Source organism: Perissodus microlepis, chromosome 18 (genome assembly GCF_051167445.1).
Source record: "Perissodus microlepis isolate ML-2025 ecotype Zambia chromosome 18, ASM5116744v1, whole genome shotgun sequence".
Taxonomy (NCBI): Eukaryota; Metazoa; Chordata; class Actinopteri; order Cichliformes; family Cichlidae; genus Perissodus; species Perissodus microlepis.
Genome location: NC_140478.1, coordinates 32935239 through 32960663, shown reverse-complemented (window position 1 = coordinate 32960663; position 25425 = coordinate 32935239). Strand labels below are relative to the sequence as shown.

General features: G+C 45.1%; 1 protein-coding gene across 2 annotated transcripts; it reads right to left on the bottom strand.

Annotated features, from left to right (window-relative positions):
* Positions 1 to 2919: 2919 nt before the first annotated feature.
* Positions 2920 to 24377, bottom strand: smg7 (SMG7 nonsense mediated mRNA decay factor). Of its 2 annotated transcripts, XM_084912158.1 has the most exons (23): positions 24258 to 24377; positions 23398 to 23429; positions 18844 to 18961; positions 17608 to 17740; positions 17208 to 17379; positions 17009 to 17080; positions 16403 to 16553; positions 16116 to 16251; positions 15860 to 16022; positions 15507 to 15666; positions 15353 to 15423; positions 14465 to 14525; positions 14264 to 14383; positions 13768 to 14191; positions 13542 to 13683; positions 12806 to 13197; positions 11953 to 12312; positions 9508 to 9657; positions 8118 to 8204; positions 7546 to 7696; positions 7295 to 7465; positions 6917 to 7074; positions 2920 to 6782 (listed from the first exon to the last, which is right to left on the bottom strand). In XM_084912158.1, the coding sequence occupies exons 1-23, from the start codon at positions 24281 to 24283 to the stop codon at positions 6669 to 6671; spliced, it is 3564 nt and encodes a 1187-aa protein (XP_084768284.1). In that variant the 5' UTR covers positions 24284 to 24377; the 3' UTR covers positions 2920 to 6668. The 2 variants fall into 2 exon arrangements, with proteins under 2 accessions (XP_084768284.1, XP_084768285.1); XM_084912159.1 differs by lacking the exon at positions 9508 to 9657.
* Between the last annotated feature and the right edge of the window lie 1048 nt (positions 24378 to 25425).

Below are 25425 nucleotides of genomic sequence, written 5' to 3'. Positions count from 1 at the left end.
GTAGTACTCTTTCTGGGTCACAAAATACACTTTTAAGATATTTTGAGGCGTGAATGTAGTTGTGTAAACGTCAGATACCTGCTCGGTTTACAAGACATCACATGTTTGCGAAAGTGCTCCGACGTTTTCGGAGATCTGACATCCACTAGCTCGAAGCTAACGGGAGGTCGAGACCTACTACAGCCAGGAGGAACACCGCCTTCCCGGCACACCGTGCCTCGACCTCCCGGTCAGCTTCGAGCTGGCGGCCTCCGAAGAATGCGGCTAAAACTTTTGCGAGATCTCGCAAAAGTTTTGCGAGATCCCGAGTTTGTTTTGTGAGATCTCGCAAAAGTTTTGCGAGATCCCGACTTTGTTTTGCGAGATCTCGCAAAAGTCCGTCTTAATTTTATTTTCTCCCATGTCCCCTGCGGGGCTCCGTATAATTGCATTGTATTCATATTTGAGTTTTAATATTTCTCTGTAATCCTCAGGTGATTTAGAGTTCTGGTAAGCCCTTTCTAGACGAGGAATGGCACTTTTAATTCCAGAAAGTCGCTTCATCTTCTCCTTTTCGCCACGCATTACAACTTTTAATGTTTCCCACAGTGTTGAATCAGAGACCTCTACGTTTTCATTTGAGTCAAGAAAGTCCTTGAGTTTGGGTGTAATATATTTAATAACATTTTCGTCACTGAGAAGGGTTGGATTGAAACGCCAGGAATAGTTCTCTTTAGGCAGACTAAGACTCGATGATATAGATGTGGGACTGTGATCACAAATCAAAATATTGTGATATCTGGAATTTGAAATGTGTGAAATAAGGCTTGAACTGACCAAAAAATAATCAATTCGACTGTAGGATTTGTGGACGCCAGAGTAAAAAGAGTAATCTTTATCAGTGGGATGTTGAAGTCTCCAAATGTCCACTAAATTTCTAGCTTTAGAAAGATTATTCAGAAGCCGCACAGAGGCAATCTCTTGGGGAGGGCATGATGACATCAAGGTAAGGGTCTAAAGAGCAGTTCCAATCTCCTGCTATTACTAAATTAGAGTCAGTATCATCCAGTAGCAAGTCAAACACCTTTCTGAAAAACATAGGCTCATCTGTATTTGGACCATAAATATTTAGTAGGGTTAGTGGGAGAGAAGCTATCATCCCTGGAACCATTATGTATCGTCCCTGAGGATCGTTGATTACAGATTTTAGTTGAAAGGGGACGTTTTTCTTAAATAGTATGGCTACCCCCCTGGCATGTGATGTGAAGGGTGACTGATATATATATATATAGGGAACCTAATCACAGTAAACAGCACCATGAAAAAAAGAGCAATACATGAAGATTCTCAACAACATCAGGCAGTCTGCAGAGAAACAGCACAACACTGACCCAAAACACACAGCAAACGTGGTGAAGAAATGGTTAGCAGACAAAAACATTAATGTTTTGGAGTGGCCCAGCCAGAGTCCTGACTTGAATCCAACTGAGAATCTGTGGAGGGAGCTAAAGATCAGGGTGATGGCAACAAGACCCTCCAACCTGAAAGATTTGGAGCTCATAGCTAAAGATGAACGGGCAAAAACACCCGTGGAGACAAGCTGGTCGGCAATTATAGGAAGCGTTTGATTGCTGTAATAGCCAATAAAGGCTTTTCTATAGAATATTGAGAAGGGTATGAATAATTCTGGACATGTCACTTTTTGCTCAAATGTAAATAAAAGCTGAGAAATATTTTTTTCCCACAATGACACCTCTTGTACGTCATCTTATCTTTTGGGAGATGCCTGTGTCACAAAAAACAAAACTTGCTGGTTGAATAAAAGTAACTAAGTCAAAATTGGCCAGGAGTATGAATAATTACACTGTTTGAAGGGGCAGCATCCCCTAAAGCCACCCGTTTTTGATATAGGCTCCACACTTGCTCCAAACCTCTCTGATCACTGCCAGTTTAGCTTGTTGTCGACAGCCTGGTCTTTACCTCCGACTTTACTCTGTATCCCGTAAACTGTTGGTGAATGACTTTCTGTGCACAACACCAAAAATCAAAAGACTCACATGTGCTTTGGTTTCTTTCTGGCTTACCTCGTTGCAGTTGTCTCTGTAAATCTGCTTTCCCTTCAAGCTGGTTTTTATGTGTCCCACATCCTTGATACTTTTGTCTGTGGTCATTCTGATGAGACTTTCAGCTGAAAGCTTAACTTTCAAGTGGGGAGAAGTTCCCACTCTGTGACAGCACCGTCACCATGGTCATTCTCTTCTCACTGAATTTCTCCTCATCATTTCTTGGTCTGGATGATATTTCGTGCCATTTTCAGCTTCTAACACTTCCTCACTTTGTATTTCCTGGCCTCTCGCCTCCTCACCACTCACTTGGGGCATATCGACCAGCCACGGTGCTGCCACACAGTGATCTGTGAGCAAGGCCTCAAAAACATCTGTCACAGCTGTCTGTGAGAACTACCAACGCAGTTGTTCCCAAGCAAAAGAGGCTCTATTGGCAAATGTTCCTATGGTGGTTGCCAGGAAACCCAAACAATGTGTGCTGATATGTCCATCTGAGAAATGGGGATGTACCTGAACTCATTTACACCAACTGTTGTCTGCTCCATTCATTTGTAATGACCGGTCATTTTTGACTAGGAACACCAAGATTGTACGAATGTTGGATAAAAACACAAAATTGTATGTAGACTAATACATTTTGTGTGTTGAAGTCCTCTTTGTGGAATCTCAGATCAATTTAAACACAGACATTCTTTAGACGTCTTGATGCTCATGCGACATTTCTTTTAGAGATAAAATGTTTAAATCTGTCAAATTTGAACACGAGGGTTAACCCCGTCTCCACACCCAGCTCCTGAACCGATTCTGGACTGAAACAACGCTAACTGCCTGGTTTAAAGGTTGGTGGTCAACACACAGAAAACTGGACCCAGCATTAAAGGAGAACATAGTTGGTTTTTATTTAAAGTCTGATTCCATCTTTTCTGAAAGTCTACAGAGAGACAGAAACACAAAAAGCCTTAAAGTAAAGCTCAGATCTCAAACGTGACTACAAATCTGCTGTCAGAGCACAAACCGACGAGGACCCGCCGCCCTGAAGCCTCCCAAACATCTCCGAGTGGAATGTCATCGACGATCCAAGTACATCAAGTAACTCATATGAGAGTCAGCAGAGATCTACGTGGTGAGCTTCTGACACGAAAACAAAGAGGATCTTCTCCTTGACACTTCTGGTCGAATTCGCCCTCACGTTCAGGAATATTTTATCTTTATTATTGTTCAAATACACTTTGTAAATGCAACATGAAAAGCACAATCACACAGAGAACAGACACGTCTCTCTGAAGTCCGCTTTCGTAAAATGCCCCACCAGGAAAATAAAAACAGGCTTTCATTTCTTCCTCCTCAGAACTTTATTTTCTAAACATGGAAAACTGTTTCCTGTCGGTTCAAACTGTCAAATCCTGCTAAAGCCTGGCATCCTGATTAGCCAGCTGTCGCTCTAAAATAATGACAGCGTGACGCCACAGATGCCCCCAGATCCAGCATCAGCCCGTTCCCACCGCATGAACCTTCCCGGGAACTCGTTTAGACCTAAAAATCTACTTAAAGATGGACGAGGATCGAGTTTGGCTTGTTGTTTTAAAGCGGTTAAATACGACGGCAAAAATATAAAAACAAGACACCTGCAGTCTAACCTCTACCTGCGTCATTTAATGAAGGGCGAGCCACAGTAACGAAGCGAATAACATCTAGCAGGTCATCATTACCCGGGCCGGAGCCGGGGGAAGGGTTTGAGTTCAGTGCCTCAGTTTGGAAATTAGTATTTATCTTTTTAAAGGGTGAATATAGAAACACAAGTGTGCTGATGATACCACACTGAACACTTTATTTTGTTGTTAATGGCTGATAAAAACTGAGCCGTGAACTTTGTTCAGCTCCTAACGTGATGCGTTTGCATCAGATCCTGAGTTTTCCCACAACGTGATCACAAAGTCGAAGCAAACACAGGCCAGCCGATGCTTGAGGGCAGCTTGAGCTCAATGGTTCAACTTCACTTTAGCTCAGAGGTCACAGGACAGAAAAACGTTTCAGTATTCATGAGGATAAACTGTTTGGTGTCATGGCAACGTTAAACCTGTTTAGGATCCTGCTGCTCACACATAAACATTCCCGTCATCCGAGCACAGAAAACCGTGACGTCAAAGGTAGCGTACGAGACTTCATTTGAACGAACATTTTCACGTTTACGCGCAGCCCTGAAACCGGGTCACTGGTGGCCTGAACGATGTTTCAGAGGAGAGTTAATGAGCTATCCTGTTTTTTCCCCGTCAGTTTGGAACCTCACGACTTTTTGGATAAACTAAACAAAACGGTGAAACCTATTTGGGGCTAAATCCTTAGGTTATGAAACAAAGCACACAATCTGCAGATCCAAAGTTTCACGTGGACTCTGTGATGGTTTTTCTTTTCCACAGGTCCGACCCCTCCCCCCCGCACTCCTCTGAAAAGTGAAACCTGCAGTAAAGACCTTAGTATTTAACTTGTCTATTAATCAGCAGTGCAGTTTATTGAAAACGTAATTATTGACGTTGGTGTTTGGAACTAAAGTGTTTAAAGCAGACTTTGTTTCCCTGCAGGGCTGTCAGGCTGCTCGTGATCTGCTCTCAATTATTCAAAGATTTGTTTTCGCAAGGTTTCAGTACTTCTTTCCACTGAAGCGAAAACTATTTTTAAAAAGATATATGCTCTGGTTTTACTGGCGTGAGATCAAACTGGGCTGCAGGTGAACCTTCTTCTTTCAAATGAAGCGAAAGCAACAAGAAGTCAGTTCATCAGCGAGTTAGACGTTTCACATTTTTTCTGCACGACGTTGCAGGTTTGTTAGAAAAAAAATCAAATGAATCTTTAAACCCTTAAAGAATGAAAGGAGAGCAGCAACGGCGAAGGACCATGAGAGCGCCGCCCTTTTTCTGTCAGTCACAGGAAGCTGAGCCGCTCTTACAGGATTGGTTAGAAGCAGCAGGAAACGAAACACTGAAGGAATTTTTAGTCTTCACAAATGATTCACTGATTAAATAAAGAAAATAGATTCTTCATTAAAATAATTTCTTAATTGCTTCATATTTCACTCTGCCTGTGATGAGCGAGTTACTCAGCGTGTCCTCACCTCCTCACCACCTTCTGCATTTTTTACTTTTATGTCATTAAACTAAATATTTCTGTATTTTACAGCAAACCGGGAAATATTTTTGGCCTACAGGAACCTGCAGATTAACCAGTAATCAAATACACTTTTTTAGCCGTTATTACTTGGTAGCTTTTGAGTCTGGTTAGGGTGGCTTTACACTGAAGGGGGCGGGGCTTCACTCACAGGTTCAATAAAAGCAGAGCTACAGGGTCTCCAGACGCTCCGTTCCATAATAATAATAATAAAAAAACAAATTTGCTGCACAGCCTCGAGCTGCAGTCGTGCTTCTCCAAGAAAGGATAATAGAAAACGTTCTGGGCGAGCTGCATAAAACCAGTGAAGAAGAACGGCAACAAAAACAAACAGTAAATGCAGGTAAGCAAGCAGGGTTACATATTTCCATTTTTTCTTCATTACGTAAAGAAATAACAGGAAGAAGAGGTCAGAGAGGAAGAGAACCCCGAAAATATCCAAGCAGGAAGCTAATAGACATACCTGTATCACCCCGGAGGGCGCAAAGCTAAAACGGCTACGAACAAATCACAAAGTACATTTTCTATTTTTTGTGTTTTTTTGTTAATAACTGCAATCTCTTGAAGCTAACAGTGACACTATCCCTACGGTCGACAGGGTGTTTATGATCTTTCCTCAGTCTTTCCTGCGATGTTCATCGTGAAGCCACCCCGTCGTCGGGCACCGACACAAGCGGGCGCTCAGCCCGGGAGGCGTTACACCCGGCTTCACAACGTCCAGTCCTGATTCTCACGGCTAAGACACAAGTCCAACTATGGCAATATATATTCACGTATATATTTATATAGCTGAAAACTTTCCTTCCTTTCTTCCTTCCTTCCTCCCTCCTCAGTAATGAAAATGAATGGAGATCAGAAAGTCCAGTCTTGTTTTGACCCCCCCGTGTATCACCTGGCCTCCCCCCAAACCCGACAACCACATCATTCTGGCTCTCGAACGGCCCCGCTTCAGTCTACAGCGGCGGCGGAGACGCTAAAAACCGGCTCTCCATCGGGACCGAGCAGACGTCCAGGAGGTCGTTCTTTTTTCCGTTTTAATTTTTTTTAATCTTTTTCCAAAGAAAGAAGAAGAAGTTCTTCCAGATGACGAGTTCGTGAAGATGTGGCGTCTGTCCATAACGGGGGGGCAGTGATGTGAAGGGGGGGTGGTTCCTCAATGTTCAGATTTCCACCGGTTGAATGAAACCCGGCGGTGGCGTGGTGCGTGGCACCGCGGTCGAAGAGATCCCGCGCCCTCCGATCCAGGAGGGGCGTCACCGCTCCTTGACAGCCGAGGGGGGTGGGGGTGGTGATTCAGCCTCGTCGGGGGGTCGTGTTGCCTCCCCAGCCTCCACCGTTTCTCGCCGGTTTAATTTGAGTTGGAGCTTGTTTTCGTCAAACATCTGTGGTTTTTTTCCCCTCCGTTTCTCCTGGTGGTGGTTTGTTGACGTCCGGACACAAAGCGCCGCCTCGCGCTGCCGTTCAGTGAGGCGGGTTCATGGCGCCGTGACCTCGCTGCTGCTTCTGCTTCTGCTGCAGGAGGAGCTGCTCCAGCGCCGACGGGCCCGGCTGCATCATGGAGCTCGACCAGATGGACTGCGGGGGAAGGCAGAGGGTTAGCGTGAGGCTAAATCCAGCAGAGGTCGCACAAGGGAGAAAACATCAGCGAGTCAGACGATAAACACGAATCATTTCTTCTCAGGCTTCTAAACTTGTGGGCCTGGTGTTACCTTGAGGCTGTCAAGCAGCACGGTGGAGGACGACTCCTCCATTGGAGAGTCCTGATTGGTCCAGGAGCTGCCCGTCGATCCAGCCTGGTGCCAGCTGCTGTCTGATGCAGAGGAGGCCGCGGTTGGCAGGTAGTCCAGACCGAATCCGCCGACTGCTCCTGAAACACAACGAGCACACGTGAGGCCCTTCTGTCACGTGACCTTTACTGGCTGTTTATTGGCCCACAGTGTTCGCTTCTTGATCACCTGGTCCTCTGATAAAAATGTTAAAGCATAGACTTTTGTTTTGAAAAAGTTTAACTGAACCAAACAGGGTCAAAATCCAAAGGATAACAGACATCAAACGGCTCTGTTAGCAAGAGCATTTTCCAGGCTCACCACTCTTGTTGGCCTTCCAGCAGTCCATTCCCCTGCGGTCCCGGTTGTCCGGAGTCCCGATGGGCCCAAAGTTGGAGAAAGGCATGGCTCCGTGGTTGTGGGTTGGAGGGGAAGACGGCAGGCTGCTGGGATTGGACGAGTGAGGAGACTGGCTGGCTGGCGTAGAGTGATCTGCCAATCAGAGCACAGTTTCCATTAGCCACACGTTCCGCCCAGCACGAATGAATATTAATCACATCTCTGTGACGTACCTGAGCTGGCGGGGAGAGAAGGGGACCACGGGGTGCCCTCAAACAGCGTGTAGAGGGACGTCTCCTGGTGCACCATGGGAGCGTCGAGCTTGGAGCTGGGCGGCAGGTTTTTACCGTAGGCCTGACTGAAGATGCTGTTCTGGTTGTACTCCTGCACACAAACACAAGCTGCCGTCAGCCTCGTATTTATCCATATTATGAATGAAGATTTCAGTGACGTCATCTATTGCTAACAAGCTGAGCAAACCACGAGTATTCAAATGTTCACATTTACCATCCGTGAACCGATGCTGTCATTTATTGCCTGCAAACTCAAACTTTGTGTTTGTTCCTCACTGTGGTCGTACCTGCCACTCTCAGTTATTTGACTATTAATCCATCCTATTCACTAAAGAAAAGTCACGCAGTCATCATCATCGTTCTTCTCAGGCTGACAGTCTTAAAAACTAAACTCTGCGCAAATGTCGAGTCTCAGTTTCAACCGTGAAAGAAAAACCAGAGAATGTGTGATGGTGTGTGTTTGCATTAAGTAGAGCTGGAGAGGTCAGCAGGACCGAGGCCAAGGCTCTGACCTGCATGGGGAAGCCGGGTATGGGCAGCAGAGAGGACGACTGGCTGATGACCTCGGGGCCGCTGTCCACTCGGGTCTGGTTTGGCAGCTGGAGAGAGAGAAGATGATGACTGACCTCAGATCAGTGCAGGAGTGAGTCATGAAGCTGTTCCACAGTAAAAGCCCCGGGGAGGAGTTTTATTGTGAAGCAGCTGCATCACACATCAAGTAAATCTTTGTGATGTGCAGCTGGTGGTTTCTGAGGTTTCCAAACTGGATCCTTGAAAGTCATTGCAGGAATTTAAATGCGTCGGTAATCAATCACTCAAATCTTAAACTCAGCTCTCCTAACTCAAGGCTCACATTTGGAAACCCAAATCAGTTTCAATTGATTTGTGTTTCCAAAAAAAGGATCCATAATATTTCAGTCTCCAGCTGTTTTCCCGTGTTTCTCTTAAAGTTTGAAAACATTCAGCATGCGATTACTGAAGCCGCCTCATCCCAGAAAAATCCCCTCCACTGTTAGCTCTCTACATCTGTCATAAACAAGGCCAGCTCAGCGTAACAAAGACTGAGAATACTTTTAATTAATAAATTCAAGCTCTGCTTCAAAACATTTTTCTACATCTTAGAAGTAAATCAATGAGACTATGAGGTATGTCTCAGTTTGACCTCTAAAGTCCAAGCCCAACATAAACTTGGCTGATCTCTCGTTGTAGATCACCGTCGTGCACCTCAGAGCAGTTTTCAGCTTGGATGAGTTTTACGGCTTTGAGAGGAAGTTCTGTCCTCGTGTATCTGAGCTTCAGTGAGGAGCGCTACAGCTCCGACAACACCATCCTTAAACTTGATTTTCATTTTGAGAAGGGAGGAGTTAACCCTGCACTCTGAGCCGCAGGCATCACAGTTTGACTCGTGGTTCCCTCACATAGCTCTGACATTAAACTACAAGTCAAAACTGGAAGACGACTTCAAGGTGCACAACCCCATAAAAATCAAAGGATGAACACGGCTGGACTTTGCGGCTAAAAACAGTTCGGCTGTAGTTTTTTTTAGTTGAAGCTTTTATAAGCAAGAAGAGAGTGAGTCTGTGATTAAAACACGACTTCCTGGGAGCGATCTAAACATAGCAGCTGAGCTGGAAGGTGTCTAGATACACCTGAGAGGGTGACCTCTGCTGGGAGATCAGCCAAATTCATATCAGGTAAGGTCTACCAAAGGATGATGCTTGCATGCTGGGATGAACTCCTTTGTCCCTCTAAATGTGAGGATTCTGCAAATTGTGACAATAACTCTAACATCTGGAAATGTGAGCAGCTCTGGTGAGCAGAGGGTGGCTTCAGACTAGATGCAGGGAAGTCAGGGTTTAAGGATGGGGAAGAGTGCTGGGTGAGGAAGACAGGGCTACATACAAATATATTTGGTCCAGGAGCAGTGCTAAGAGGGCCAGCCAAGGCCTGGAAGAAATCAGGAGGCTTAGTAAAGACGAGCTCCTCCTCCTCCTCAAAATCTGCTAGAGTTTTTAACAGGTCAGGAGGTAGAAGAGGCGAGCTCTTGTTGTCCTAGTGAGAGATGAAGCAAGAAGAGGAAGAACAGAAAGAAGAAAGAAAATGAGAGGGGGAAATGTAAAGAACAGAAAACGAAAGAAGGCAAGCCAGTAAGACCGAGGTGGAGAGAAGGGAAGTTACGCTGAAGGCTACCAAAGCTTGCAAGCTGACAGAGAAAAAAGAAAAATCATCACTAAACAAGTCAGAGCGTCTGCTCATGACCAGGTTTCTTTAGACATGCGTAAAACTACCACAGAGTTTCTGATATCAGTATAGCGTGAGCTTCAAACTTCATCAACCTTCTGTGAGAGGCAGAGGAAAAGAAGAAGTGTGGGTCCATTAAACTTTTCTAAAAACATTTTTATACTGGCAGGAAATTCTTTAAAAATCAAATTTAATCTCATTTAAACCCAGATTACCTGGAAAATGACTGATGTACATAGGGCAGGGCGATATGGCCAAAAATATATATCACGATATATATTTGAAAATTTGCGATAACGATATAACTGACGATATAATTTCTGCGAGACAAATGCAACTCCACAACTTTACTAGTGCAAAAAAACCCATCCATTCCTTTTACTTAAACAAGCAGCTGTTTTTATATGCATTAAGGTTATATAAACATTTAACAGTGCAAATGCCAATTCCTTGCTGAAAGTTTAACCAAAAGGCATTTCCAGTAGAAATGTGCTGACATATCCTGAGCATAACCATGTATAATATCCACTGAAGTTAAAAAGAGGTGCTTTGCAACATTAAACTGCAGTGTGCCAAATAAAAAAGTCAAATATGTATTTCTCGGACCATAAACTGCTCGGGATTATAAGGCACATTAAGCGAAACAAAGCAGTCAGATAAATCAAACTTTATTCATTCTTCTTGCTTCCTCCACTTCTGTACCATTGATTCGTTAATGCTGTATTCTATCACAGCTGCTCTATTCCCATGTTGTTGCAGTATATTAATGACTAACCTGGTATTGTGGATGGATTATCTCAGTTGTTCTCCTGACTGAAGTTTGGTCCGTTTACAGCATCCTGCCATGCAATTGCATTTGTCTCTAACCATCAGGAACCATCACGTTAACGTTTATCGAGTGGAAAAAAGTTGGCGTTCATCCTCCAGCTTCACTGTTTATGTTATGCTAACACAGCTGTGTCGCTAGCCAACACGTAACACATCATTATATACCAGCTAGTCCAACTTCAGTAACCCTACAAACGTCACTGCTGTTTAGCTTCCCGTCTTCATTCATGTTGGAAGTGACAGCAGAGCTGTATGTTTGAATTTTTTCAGAAATCTCTCAGTCAGAACATGCTATATCATGTTTAGGTAACTAGCAAAACTAGCGAGCTAACTTCCGCTAGCTTCCTGCTAACTTCTAACTCCGTTAAATGTAATAAATTCTGTTTTCATGGATGCCTGGATGTTAAACGTCATAGTTACACCTGGTAAAGCAGCAACGCTGATCATTTCATTAAAGATAAAAGAATTTAGACAATTCTAAACTCTCAGTGATGTTCGCTTGACTTCGGGACATTAAAGGACGGAGTTTAGGACCCAGATTATTCCCAGATTTACGAGCACCTTAGTCCAACAAATACGGCAATAACGACGGCCCGCTTGCATGTTGTACAAAAAAAGTGCTTTGTTGTGTATCTGACGGACAAACACCAAACCAGTTAAGTTGCACCATTTTTACAAAACAATTCTGGCTCATCCGTTTCACTCAATCTACTTTCCCCATTCACATTCTCCGTTACCGTGCATTCTCCGTGCTTTTTCGGCACTGCGCATGCGCGTTTTACCCATATTCTATCGCAATGTGTCATTTTCTTATCGTTGCCTAGCTTTGTACCAGTATTACCGTGAACGGTATAATATGGCCCAGCCCTAGATGTACATATAAGCCAATCAAATTTCTCCATTTACTTTGTAATGTGTAGCTATGGAGAAGCCATGTTTTATTGAAATACACCGACACAAGTAATCACGCCTCTCTTTTCCTTCTTGTGGAATTAATGTGATACTTAAATATTATGTGCGATATATAAATAATATTTAAATAGTACAAACGTGACTTTTGGCAAATTTTAACAGCCTGAATCAGGAGAAACGATTACTGCAGCAACAGTTACACCCAAGTTTAGATTTAGATTTTAGTTCATCTAAAAAAATAAATAAATAAAAAACCAAAGTTAAAAGAAAAAAAAAAAAAAAGCAGGAAAATAAAGAAAAAGAAGCAGAAAAAGCGAAAAGCAGCAAAACAAACTCCTCCCTCTGCGTCTGCTGACTGCAGCTCACCTCAAACGGGGGTCCCCGGGGCCCATCCTGCTCTGAGCAGATACCCCCCGGCGATGGCCTCTTCATTCTGTCGGCCAGCACAGCCAGGCTGTCCCCGATCCTGTAAGACGAGTCCCAGTAGAAGTCCTGTAACTTCACGTCGGGGTACTTCATCTTCTTGTCCATGCTGGAGACCTGAGCCGACGACTGCAGCTGGTGCTCGTACATCTTCAGAGGATCCTGAGCTGCCATGTAGAAGGCCTGCTGCTGCTGCTTCTGCTGCTGAGGCTGCTTGATGGGCATCTGCATGGGAGACACCTTCTGCAGGGCCGCCTGGGCCTGGTTCCACATGTGACTCGACTGCTCCTGGACCTGCATGTACTGCTCAGGGCGGGAACACAACGAGAAGGAAACATCAGTCACTGCGTGGACAGTTCAAATCTGAGGCGCTCACACTCAGATTTCCACCTCTTAAAGTTTCCTAAATATAAAAAATACTCATGTTTTTGATATTTTGAGACCTGAAACCAAGTTACATTTAATGGATGTAACGAGAGTAAAACACGCTGAGGTAAACAATGAGCTGCCTCAGTGTGAGAGCCTAGGAGGGGTCAGCACAGAGACAGAGGAGATACGAGGCAAGCTGGTTGTGCTCAAGTTCATTAGTGACGCTCACTATAAAAGCTGTGAGCAGGAAAGAGGCACTCTGAGCATAAACATCACATTTCACTAAAAAAATGGAAAAATAAGTGTTTCAGCCGCGAGTCTTTCAAACAGGAATGAGTTTAGGAGCCGAGTTAATCGCTCTTTCAGCTGATGACTCGTGCTCAATCAAATCACTGAAACAAAGGTAGTGACAGTCATGTGACCTGACCTGCTGCAGTCCTGGGTGGTGAGGTGGACTCTTTCCCATCCCAACCTGCTGGACTGGTTTGGTGGGTGACTGCTGCTGACTCATCGTCAGCTGGACTGACTGCTGCAAGGCCTGCTGGGAGGGAGTCTGAGTCTGGCCCTGCTGAGCCTGGGAAGGGCCGTGTCCCGAGGATCCCGGCCCCTGACCGGGCCCCGGCCCCGAGGGCCTCTGCTGACTGTAGGGAATGTGAGACTGCTTCCCAGCTTGGACCTGGGTACCCGCCTGGGTGTGGACAGGCTGCTGGAGGAAAGGCCCTGGGACGGACACACCGGTGGAGAAGGTGAAGCCCGGATTCACCTGGAGTCCAGGGAAGGCCACGGGAGAAGGGATCACATAGGCTGAGGGAGGGAAACCTGCAGAGGAAGCGATCGGGATCAGAGTTTGGAGCCACAGAGACAACAGAGATCAAGCTCACGGAGAGGCGTATTCGTTTAAGATGAGGTCAGCAGACCCACAGTTTGGTCTGAAGTTCAACAACAAAAAAAAGTTTGGACCTTTAAAGATAAATGAGCTCAGTGGTTCAAACCCAGGCTCAGCCCCTCCGTGTGAAGTCTGCAGATTCTGCATGTGGTTGTGCACGTTTTCGACAGAAGCTCTGGTCTTTCCCACCATTGAACATGCAAAAATCACCCTAACGGTGCCTCTGGGACCAGTTCAAATTTAAAGTTTAAATTTAAAGAAAAAGGTCCAAACGTACCGGGTCTGCTGGGCAGAGGCGGGAAGGCTCCTGGATGATGGATTGGGATGAACTGGGATGAGCAGGTGGTTTGAGTCTGAGTGACAGGAGTCTTCTTAGCCTCAGACACCGGAGTCTTCCTCAGCTCTGTCTGTGCCTTCACCTGAGCGAAAGGAAACGCATCATCACGCCGGCTCAAAGACTCAAACCTGCAGCTTCGTCAGTGAAAATATTTCAGCGTCTCTACCTGTTTTCCAGCATCGGCCGTTTTCTCATGGATGCTCTTCTTCAGCTCGCTCTTCCTCTTACCGTCCCTCTTCAGCTCTCCTTTCCCAGCGGCCCCGTTGCCTTTGGAGAAGTCTCGGCGCTCCTTGCCACCATCTTTCTGATGGTGGTTTCTTGTGAGGTCACGGCTCTGCTCTCTGGGTTTGATGTTCTCTTTGAAGGTGACCACTGGACGGTCGCTGCTGTCGGGCCACGAGCTCTGAGTCTTCCCCACCGAAAGCACGGACTTCAGGCCGGAATTCCCGCCGTCGTTGGCCGTCTGCTCGCCATTCAACGACTCCTGCAGCACGGGTACCTCCTTTTCCTGCGGCTCCTCAATGGCCTCTTCTGGAATGTCAGTCATGAAGACGAGGAGGCCATCCTCGCTCACTCTGCACTGGATCAGTCTGCAAAGGGGAAACAGCCATGACACACCAGTTCGTACACAGCACGGCGTCACAGAGCGGAGTAACACTCACCCCGGCTGGCTGTCAGCCACCCATTTGCCCAGGCTGATGAGTCTCTGGTGTCGGGCATGCACCGGCAGGCCGTCCCGGTCCACCAGGATGCCCTGATGTCCTTTGGTGAAGTCCAGACACCTGAAACACAAACACACATCAGAACATCTGCGCTGACCAAACACTTTAAACAATCACCAAGAGAGGGAGGCGAGTTGTTACCTCAGAGCAGGACGGAGAGCCAAGAAACCCTGCAGCTCAAACTCCTCAGGCAGGGGTGTGACTGTGGAGAAAACAAACATCCTAGAATCAAGAATGAACTTTGTAAAAAAATTAACCAACGAGTTAGATTAAAGGTTAAAAAACAAATGTTTTGGTTTATTCAGACAGAGGATTTAAACTGTGGGGGTCGCAGGTTAAACTGCTGCAGTGTTAACAGTGACCGAAGGGACTTCACTTCCTGTGAACCTCTTTGTATCAAAACTGGCTGAAAATGCAGCAGATGCACAACAGGGGGCGCCTGTGAACCAGCTCACTGTACACAAGCAAAGGACTTTTTTTTTTTTTTTTCCCCCATTCGCCCATAAAACGCCAGCATTCTGCTAATGCACGCCGACTAAAGATTTAGAACAGGACGCCGTCCCATGATGGCGCCCGTTTGCTGGTTTTGATGGCTGAAGGTGATGCCGTCTGGAAGCAGCACATCTGGCAGATGCTGTAAAGCGGCTTGTGGTGCTTTGATGTTTCCTAATACTTCTCTAAAATTTAACAAAAAATTCCAGATTCAAAATAATTACTCCAAGAAATGTACAGAGTGGCAGTCATGGAGTCATTATATGAGGATTTATTCTGTGAACACAGCCTTTTGTTTTATTGTCAACTTTAACCTGGAGAATGAAACTGTAGTGAGATGAAAGCACGCCTGCAGCAGCCATCGTTTCCCTGCTTTCTCAGTGATCTGTCACTTACTAAGGCGATGTTTGCGTTTTTACAGCGGTCGGTGTGAACAGGAATAACAGAACAGTCTGAGCTCTTCTGCTGTGTGTAAGAATCAAAACGTAACCTAAAGTTACAAAGTAGTTTCCAGGAAATTAGGAGCAGATGTCCCACCTGAGGAGCAGGACAGGTCGTCCTCTTTGGGCTGGAAACTGTTGAGAATGGACACGAGCCAGGGCCAAACGCTGAGAGAGAGGAAGAGGATGCAGAGTTACAGCTTCAGTACAAAACTCTGCTGATTAAGAGAGAGAAAGTGGGCAGGACTTACTACTGCCGTTGAACAAGAGCGGCCTCGTGGAAGACGCTGGGCCTCAGTTTGAGCCAGTCCAGCGACACCTTGATGGCCGGCAGCGGACACTCGCCCATGATCTCCTCCCCGCGGTTCTTGTTGAGCAGCACGCGGCTGCACATGACGCCCAGGAAGGACACTGAGGAGACAGGAGACAGTTTTGAGCTGTTGTAGGTTACACGTATGTGTCGGACTCCTTCCTGTAAAGTCGCTGTACTTCTAATAAACATAAAAGCCACCATATAAATCTGACATGAGTATCATTCAAACAAAGCAGGAGCCGTCGACGACTCCATCCATGTAATCGGTCATTAACGGTTTTCAGTTCTTACTGAAAAGGCCGAGGAGCTGGAACCAGCTGATCTGCTGCTCGCTGCTGTAGCTCTGCTCGCTGCCGTCAGCCGTCAGGTCTCTGAGGTGGTGCAGCTCAAACAGGTTAATGACGGTGATGTGGACGAGCTGCTGAGAGCTGAAGGCTTTCTGCAGGATCAGCCTCTGCACACGCAAACACACAGCAACAACCGTGTCATACAAACGGACTCGCACAGATTTGCACGTCGCGGTGCATCAAACGGCGTTTAGTTGTACCTGAAACTGCTCCTCCAGTTTCTCTCTCAGGCCGTCCAGCTTGTCCAGACTCTTACTCAGGTAGACGTGACCGTGAAACTTGATGAAGGCCTTGATGAAATCGGACACGCTCCACTTGGTTTTCACTTCATCGCGACTGCAGGACCACAGAAGGAGGAGCGGAAATGAGACATCGTCACACTTCGAGACAGTTTAAAGAGTTTGGTTTTTCCTTTTCAGATGAAATCTTAGATCATTTCCTTTGACTCTACAGCGTGTGAAATAGTGTTTGTGCTGTGAGCTAGTACCTCTCCAGAGCCTTGGACAGCGCCTTCTGCAGGTTGGTGGAGGCTGCTGGGAAGGGGAACTTGACTGCAATGCTGCGGCAGTAATAGAAGATGGTGGTGAGGTGGTCTCCTTTAGAGGAGGCCAGGATGGCCAGCTGGTTGTAGGGCTGACCTGCAGGAGACACGGAGAGGCAGCACATGAGCAGGGAAGAACTACAAACATGGCTGCTCAAGTCTCTCTCACTGCTGCTTCTCGTCATTATGAATACCAAACACCAGAACACATATAATTTCTTTATATTATATTATTCAGTATCAGTGTTTTACAGCAGAGCTTTTAAATGTCAGTAATTCATCTTTAACGTCTTAAATCAGGAAAGTTCAGCTTTCCCTCACATGTGACACTATTTACAAGAGGCAGAGTGGTAACTATAGCAACCCCAGCATAATTCAACCACATTTTTTTCCTCAGTACTTGAAAGCTGCAAGAATTACGCACGTATGACATTTAGATGATACGACTCAGTGTTTGAATGTGTTTAGAGCTCAGCTGATAAAGGAGGAGGGACAGATTTCCAAAAACAGCAAAATCTAAAAGCCAGTTAAAGAAAACGTGCGGGGACTCACCGTTAGATGGAACCAGCTGAGCTGCGTGCCGGTAGTAGGACTCGGCCTGGCTGGTCTGGTTACGATATCGAGCTGAAAGACAAAGACGAAGAAAATAAGCTCTGAAAAATCAACCCTGATATTCCTAGTCGGGAATATCAGGGTTGATTTTTCAAATGAGCTTCCCGTTCGCCGCTCACGAACGGGAAGCTTTTCTCACCGATGTCTCCGAGATGGACGAGGCAGTGCTGGCAGATGTAGGAGCAGGAGCTGGGCTGAGGGGTGACGATGGCGCTGGTGTTGCTCTGCTTATTGCTGATGATGCCGAGCTGAGACGACTTCACGCGGCAGGGCAGGTCCACGTTGAACACGGTGCACAGCTCCTGCAGTAACTGGAACGCAGCAGACACAGTGAGACGTCGTTTGAATGGTTTATATCAGTGGTGATGTGGGGCTTTAACTCCATTCACTTTGTGTTAGCAGGATTACTCCAAACAAAAATCCTCCCAGAGGCGGAGCCTAGACCAGCTTAGAAATGACTGTCTGCAGGGATTATTTCTTTAGAGCAAAACTGGACATTTTTTCATAACTTCACAAACACAAATACAAGGTGAGCCTACCTGTGTGTAGAAGCCACTAGCAGCTTCCAGAAACAGCGACAGGTTGGCCTGGACCTCGCTGCGGTTGGGGTTGGCTCGGTTCTTGGCCTGGCTCTGAAGCGTGGTGATCTGGTTCTTGAAAGCATGATTCCACCTGCAGGCAGAGAGAAACCCACATCAGGACCCAGATGATTGGTAAAGGGATCCTGACTGGCCAATCAGCAGCACGTAGTCGGTTGACGTCACATTTTCGGATCAGCTCACAGCGCTTCAAACAAATACGTACTAAAAAGTACCAGCTCCTTCTGCCTAACGGGAAAGCCCACAAACTGAGTCGAGGGCTATATTACTGCCTTTTTATGTGATAAACTGATCTTTGGTGTCAACACATCAAAAATTCTAAATATTCCAACAAACTTTTGGCTTCGTGAGAATTTCTGCAGTAACCAACAAGGAGCGACAGGCTTTCAACAACTTACTTACTTCACAGACCCCCAAATATTAAAAACACTGTCTCCAGGTTCTCATATTTCACAGACATCTGTGTGTGTCTGGAAGCTGTGACGATGTGTTTTATTGGTGGAGCTGAACTGGGAAATGACAGTTTCGCAGGACTGCGCGAAACACAATCGACACATCTGTCCATTATTACGACTGATGATCCACCCACAGCTGCAGGCGGAGACGTGACCTGTAGCTGCGATGCATGAGTCAAAGCTTCACACACTGACTGCGCGCTGAATAAATCAACACTGAGGGAACAAAGTGGACTCTGCAGATTCATGGATGCCTGCCTTGTCGGATCTCCTCTATCATCGTGCTGTAACCATGGTGACGCCATGCGGTCCAAAAGCTGAGCTCAGTTTGTCTTCAGTCACACATTTATTATCACCATTTAGCCACCAAATGTTGCATTAATGTTAAAGGATGTTAGAGAGAAACTGAGCTCTGCAGCTAATTTGGTCTTCATCAGCTCCATCAGCTCCACCACCGACTCTGAAACTGCCTGCTACGAAAAAAACTAATTGTGAGCGACTCCCGTTCACACTTTTTGAACCAGGTTATTCTAGAAAGTCTTTCTTGTAGTTTTTTTTACTGATACCTGTTAATTATTGCTCGTTATTTCCCTTCACTTGTTTCCTTTTTCTCTGCAGTTACAGCAACACAGAAAAAATCCAAACTGGTCTAAATTAATTGAACTGAAATTGTTGTAGAAAATAATGTTGTGTGATGCAGAGCGGAGGAGGGGCAGCTTACAGGTCCTGCTCCACCTTCTTGTCCAGAGCATACTCCAGGTCTGTCACCAGCATCTTCTGGTAAAGGTCCTGCAGGGCCTGCCGGGACGTCCACACCTCTGCTGCCCCCAGCTTTGAATCTGAACACACACACACACACACACACACACACACACACACACACACACACACGGTTTAAGGACAGCACCAAAGCAAAGTGGTTCTGATGGAAATGTAAAAGACTAATCTGAGACTTTAACAGTGAAAACACAGGAAACTGCTTCAGTTCAAATGTGGTGGTTTATACGTTTGCTTGGGGAGAAAGGGGTGCTGGTTTGATTCCAGTCAGAGACACGAATCCACTTTACGTTGGGTCAGGAAGGGCATGCGGCCTCACACTGCCAAATCAAACACAAGCTACCCCCGGGGAGACCCCCTGTGACAAGGGAGCAGCTGAAAGTCCCTATAAATACTTGATACACTGTCTCTGAGACACAGGAGCTTATTTTCAAAACCGAGTACAGCAGAACCTTCTTGCGAGTGCTGATGACATTTGTGCTACTTTAAACTTCCTGTCACGGACAGACGGGGGAGCCGTGCTGCGGTTGGAGCCGCAGCCCGGTTAGTCGATAACATCTCAGAAACAACAACTAGCAGCACGTGCTTTTGTACGTGACCATACAAAGGAGATGCTACAAGCACGAGAGGGCCGAGCTGTCAAACATATGGCCTCGGGAGCAGAACCATCCCACCAAACGGTCCAATCGGGACAAACCACTTTGGAAAGACTGTGACCAACTGGAAGCCAAGAATCCAAAAATACAACAAAGAAGATCTGTGGAGCAGTTCAGATCCTCTATGAGGCAACAATGGGACAACATTCCTTTCCCAAACATCCAGCAGCTGCTCTCCTCGGTTTCCAGCCGTTTATAGACTGTAGTTAAAAGAAGAGGAATGCTACGCAGTGGAAACATGGCCCTGTCCCAACTTTAATTACACCTGCTGCTGCCCTCAAATTCAAAATGAGCTCATTTAGCTCATTTCAGGAGAGCAAAGCATCATATGTCACCTGTTTTACAGACAGTGAACGTCTGCCTGATTCTTCATTGTTTTTCTTCTTCACATTTTTATTTATTTGAATTCTTCTGTTTAATTTCTAAGTGTCTTTTGAAGTGGAAATACAAACCTTATAACACCCCTGCATTCCTACAGTTTACAGAGCAAATATGCAACACTCATGCATGACATATGCATTTCTGTTGGACACGCTCCTGCCTGTAGCTGCCCGGTGGAGGACGTGTACATGGATGCATATGATTGGTGGAGTAGAAAACACAACACAACCAATCTGATCTAAAGTGTAACAGAGATGAGTATTAATGACTATTTACATTATCTGGACCCAAGAGCTAATTGTTTATACTAAATTCTGGCAAAAGTCACCTTGATGACAGCAGACACACAGTTTGAAGCCTATATGACAAAAACAGCATCAATCCAAGAAGTCTGAAATGTTAATAAACTCCAGCCACGATGGCGTCCAGCATCTCCGTGTTCCTGCTCCGACTGAAAACAAAGAGATACCGACATGCCTGCAGATAAAAACATGCAAATGAACCATCATAACTGAGCTCGGGCTCACTGGAGGCGGCTCAACTAGACAAACTGGAAGGTTTCCAGTCATCGTGAGAAGCCGCTGCTCTGCTTTAAAATCAGGCTGAGCCAGCAGGTCTAATGGATTCACTGGTCTGCTGTAAGACCAAACAACGACTTCAGCTTCAACCAAACTGGAAGTAACACGTCGTCTGTGTTGATTACAGCTGTGCTCTGGTAACAGATGATTTTCCTGATGTCTGAGCCAAGACGTTCTCCTCCTTCCTTCTGATGATCGTTTTTTACAATTACAGATAACTTTCTGAAAGCTAATGTAGGATTTTTGTTTGTGTAGCTCTGTGGTTACACACTCACAGAGGGAACTGAAGCTACAGAGGCGTAGTTATGTGCAGTCATTCAAAAAGCCAGCTTAAAGCCCGGCTGTGATGACCTGTGCTATGAAGGGAGAATACTAATTGGTTGACTGGTTTTGGCGGATAATGTCCTGACCACACGGACTGTGTACCTGCCTGCAACCGAAGCCTGCTCAACCCTGACTGAACCACAAACTAGAAATCACCTGGTGCCAAAAAAACAACACATTCTAGACATTTTTATGTTTTACTTGTGGATCAAATGCTTATTATTAACCAGGAGCTGCATCTGTATTTGTCTGTTTTCTCTAACTCGTAATATTTAGCTGAGCTACAGCTTTACGTTGCTAAAACACTGATTTAGTTCTTTTTAGCATGATGCCTGCAAGTGAGCCCCAGACCTCCAAGTCCCCCCAAAAACAGCAGATTCCCAATGTGTGTGCAGGCTCTGCGTAATAATAACTGCAGAGCGACAGAGGAGCTCAGTCACACTATCAGCTGAGCTGGTCCAAAGAAATGAAACATTTAATCACATCAGCAAAATAAGGAACCAGCAGGGTTTGTTCTCCCTGAGGCTCTTCAAAGAGTTAATCGTGTCACAGAAACGTTCACCTGTGCTCACGGTTTCATTTAAAGTTCACGTCTCTGTTTCAGCTTACATACCTCACAGCTTTGTGATGCACATAAAAGTCTCTGAAACAGAAATCAGCACTTTGAATCAATCTTTGAGTTTTAACTATCGTTCATCTAAAGTAAACTAAATAAGTGTGAATTAAATAAACCCTGGCGTCGTCTTTTACAGAGAGGTGAAAGGGAAGAAGTGACGAAGGGCTATCTGTCAGCGTACACATCGACCCGCTCGATACAGGCCGAAGAGTCAAAACTGCTGGAAGTCCGTCTGCTTCCCTTCACCTTCGTTTTAAAGCAGGTGCCTCACACACATCAGCAGCACTTTAACCACCAATTTGCATTTTTCCATTTCATTGATGACAAGAAGAAAGTGCAGAGCCGCTCGTCTCAGCAAGCTACACACCACAGCGGCACGCTTCCAAATTTAATGTCAGATATAAAAAAAAAAAATTATATTCAGGGTTTTTATTGAACTAAATAACAATTTTTGTAGTTTCTGGAGGTTTCTGTTGTAACAGGAATTTACCAACTTTTTTAATTCTGCTTTCCAACTTTCAGTATTTTTCAAAGATGATTTAAGAAAACTTCTATTTATTTATTTATTATCCCACACAAATGCCAAGAAAAACAAATAAATAACAAAGACTTGACATAACTGGAGAGAGCACAAATTACTGAGAGAAAAGCTGAAGGCTGAAGTTTCAGCTTGTTACATCTTCTCTTTTCACAGCGTACGATCTAAATACCTTCATAACTCACCTTCTAAAACAAAGATTCACATCAAGACTTCTGCATAAATGACCTTTTAATTCTGTGTTGCCTTCCAGCTGTTTATGCACACTGAGTGTCTTAAAAAGCATCTATAAATAAAATGTATCATCAACATTATTATTATTATTACTACACTTAATGCCTTTTAAACACATGAGTTACCCAGTGGGTGTCTGACCTGATGCCTGTATTGCAAGGCGGGTTTGGAGCTTACTGAGGTACCTGCAGGTTTAACCCTGAGTTTTGTTATGAAGGAGGTTCACATCTTACCAGGATACATCACCATGGCAACTTATGCTGCAGACCTGACCTGCTCTGGAGTAGATCATGTCTGAGATAAGAAACCAAGTGGTTTAAAATCATTGCATACTGACCATTCAGATCCATGAAAACAACTTTACCATTCCTCAGAGCTCAGTGCGCAAACAGGAGGAGGAGCGGAAACTTTAAGGAAGTCTAAAGTTCAAATTCTCAGAAGAAGCTTGTTGACATTTATTATATAAAAAAAAAAAAAAAACTGGCTATAAACAGGGAACCATTTACACTTTATTACCTCGTATCAGATTTGTAAGCAGGCTGAGTCTATGTTTGAATTCTGTTTCATTTTCATTGGTTCCTCTCAGAGCATTAAACACAACCAGCACTGCAAAGGAAACAATAAACCTGTCTCACACACATCTAAACATTCACTTTTTGGAGCAGCTGTAATCCGATCCTCCCGTGTCTTCATGTCTGTTAACTTGCACAGTCGACACTTTTGCAGGTTCTCTTTCCTGGCTTCAAATAAACTAAACTTTATTAACATCTTAAAAGCCAAGTCCACAAAACTTACAATCCTACAGAGGTTTCCTTTCACACATATGCTCATTCTGATGCCTTCAGAGTGAAATGTGTTTAATATCGTATGTGCATCTCATAGTTTAGTTTTCCCTTTCCATCGCTCTGCTCCCAGCAGATCTCTCCATGTTTCTGATTGGTCAGATGCTCTGACTCGTTTGTGTGAACGATGAAGGACTGACCCTGGCTGACTTATCAAGCTTTTAACCACCTTCATGCGTCCTCTCAACCTAACTGATGATCTCAGGTTCAATGAAGCCACATTAAGAAAAGTTATCCTCAGACTGCTGAACCTGCCTGAACTGCAGGCCTCCAGAGATGAGCAGGTGAAGGATGAACAGGTGTGTGAGTAAGCGGCGGTGGGGACTTACCTGTCATGTCAGCTTTCAGGGCCTCTGCCTGTCTGCTCGGATGTAAACAGAGAACAAGAGGTTAGAGGCTCGAACACACACAAACACACACAGAGCATGACAACCTGACAGCACCTGTCTCCAGTCATAACAAAGCCTCATACAGCACTTCCTCATTACTGACGATCCACAGATACTACGGGGGCTGCTCCGCCCGTTATCGCTTCATTAAAGCACTAACAGCTCAGATTAAACGTCGTCAGCACGGCACGGAACAGATATCGGGCTCAGCCTACTTCCTGGATACAAAAACTTAGCAATACAAATAGATTTTCGTTACAAACCCGCCCGCTGATTAACGACCACGCGCTGTTTATTAACACCTGTGCACATAAACCATCGGCACAAACACTTAAACATGCTGATGAAGTAAAGCTGAAGGAAGCTGGTGTGTGAATAGATGCCCAGAGTTCATATGTGACAACCTCAGAAAGGAAATGCTAACATGACATACGCAGGTGGAAGCTAGCTAGCGAGCTAAAGCTAGCAACAACACAGTGGGAAACGTATGGCGCGTAAACGCTCATCTGGCCTTAAATTAGCACACCAAACATCACACCTGTGCGCAGCTGAGTGTGATTTAAATAAATATTCCACATCTCAGACTAAAGGAGCGTGAGGCGGCGACATGCGGAGGCGCCGATTGTTTGTTGATGTATGAAGCTAACAGCTAACATTAGCTAAGGGGGTGGTCCCCGGAGCAGCTAGCTCCTGACATACTAAAAGCTGAGCCAAACAAGCCTCCTGTCGGGTCAAAACGTCCGGTTCTGACCGCTCCTGGGCCACCGAGCGACGGACAGAGCGCTCCGCGGTGAACTTACCGGAGGTACTGGGCGCAGAGGTTCATCCTGCCGGATCACCAGTCTCTCAGACAACGACTGGTCCCGATGCTAACGTTCCTCCCGGCGCCATATTGTTCCTGTCTGACCCACACAGGGCCGCTGAGGTGGAGGAGGGAGCGGAGGGAGGGGGGGCTGCTGTTAATAATTAACCAATAATTAAAAATATATATAAATGTGTGATAATGTTATATCAAACCAGGCGAAGCATTTTAGTAATACGCATAACAAAATATATTTAATAAAAAAAATCATAAATAAAAACCTGAAGTCAGCTGCAGATGTTGTCACACTGATGTGACTGCTGTCAGGTTAGTCTGGGTAAACAATACTGTACACAAACTGAAGTTCTTCATTTTTCTGGGACACCAGAAGTGGAAAAGCCCCGCAGCCGGTTATGATTTCAAACTGAAAGAAGTTTCCTACAGATGAAAACACCGGGGGCAGAATAATGTACGAGTGTGTAGATGAGGACAGGAAGTGATCATCAGGAGACACAGAGCAACATGAAGGAGAGACACTCTGGGTGTGAATGACATCTATGGATAATATAATAATATTACCCTCATTCCTCGCAGCTGCTGTTTAACCTCTGCCTAAAGAGCTAAATAGATGTTCAATCTTTACCTCTAATTTTAACTCTCTGAAAACTGTATTTTTTCAGGGTTCAGACTCAAACCTGCATCACAACCGAACATTATGTCAACAGAAAGCTTCGTTTTTTTGCACAATTCCATCACTTTTGATGTTTCATAATTATGTAGTTTGTAAGTTATCTGGAAAACTCAGAGAGTCGACATGTAGATGCAACATTTTCACTTTGATCCTGATGAAAAATAGTGACATTCATCAGTTTGTCCTTGAATTTGAGCTTCATGTTTGAACCTAAACAAAGACACCACCCTTTTATTTTTATGTCACAGCTCGACTCTTTGAAGTTAAATAAATGTGAGTGACCAAACACTGGAAACGTCTTTTTTAAAGTCTTTTTATTCAGCGTACACATACAGATTTCTTTTTACTGGCATATCAGACACTTTAAACCCGTTTGACATTCAGCTCCAACGTGAAATGACAGGAAAATGATAGCAGATGATGACGACACGATAAAGGCATGTTTTTATTTGCTCAAACCTGCTGCAGTAAATGT

What these genes read in the sequence shown, in the direction of transcription:
- smg7 (XM_084912158.1), bottom strand. Translation starts at nt 24,283, where the DNA reads ATGAACCTCTGCGCCCAGTACCTCCG. An exon ending in CGGCCGATGCTGGAAAACAG is followed by an intron (nt 13,684 to 13,767) that starts GTAGAGACGCTG and finishes CCTTTCGCTCAG; the next exon opens with GTGAAGGCACAGACAGAGCT. An exon ending in TGCTGCTTGACAGCCTCAAG is followed by an intron (nt 6,783 to 6,916) that starts GTAACACCAGGC and finishes CTTCCCCCGCAG; the next exon opens with TCCATCTGGTCGAGCTCCAT.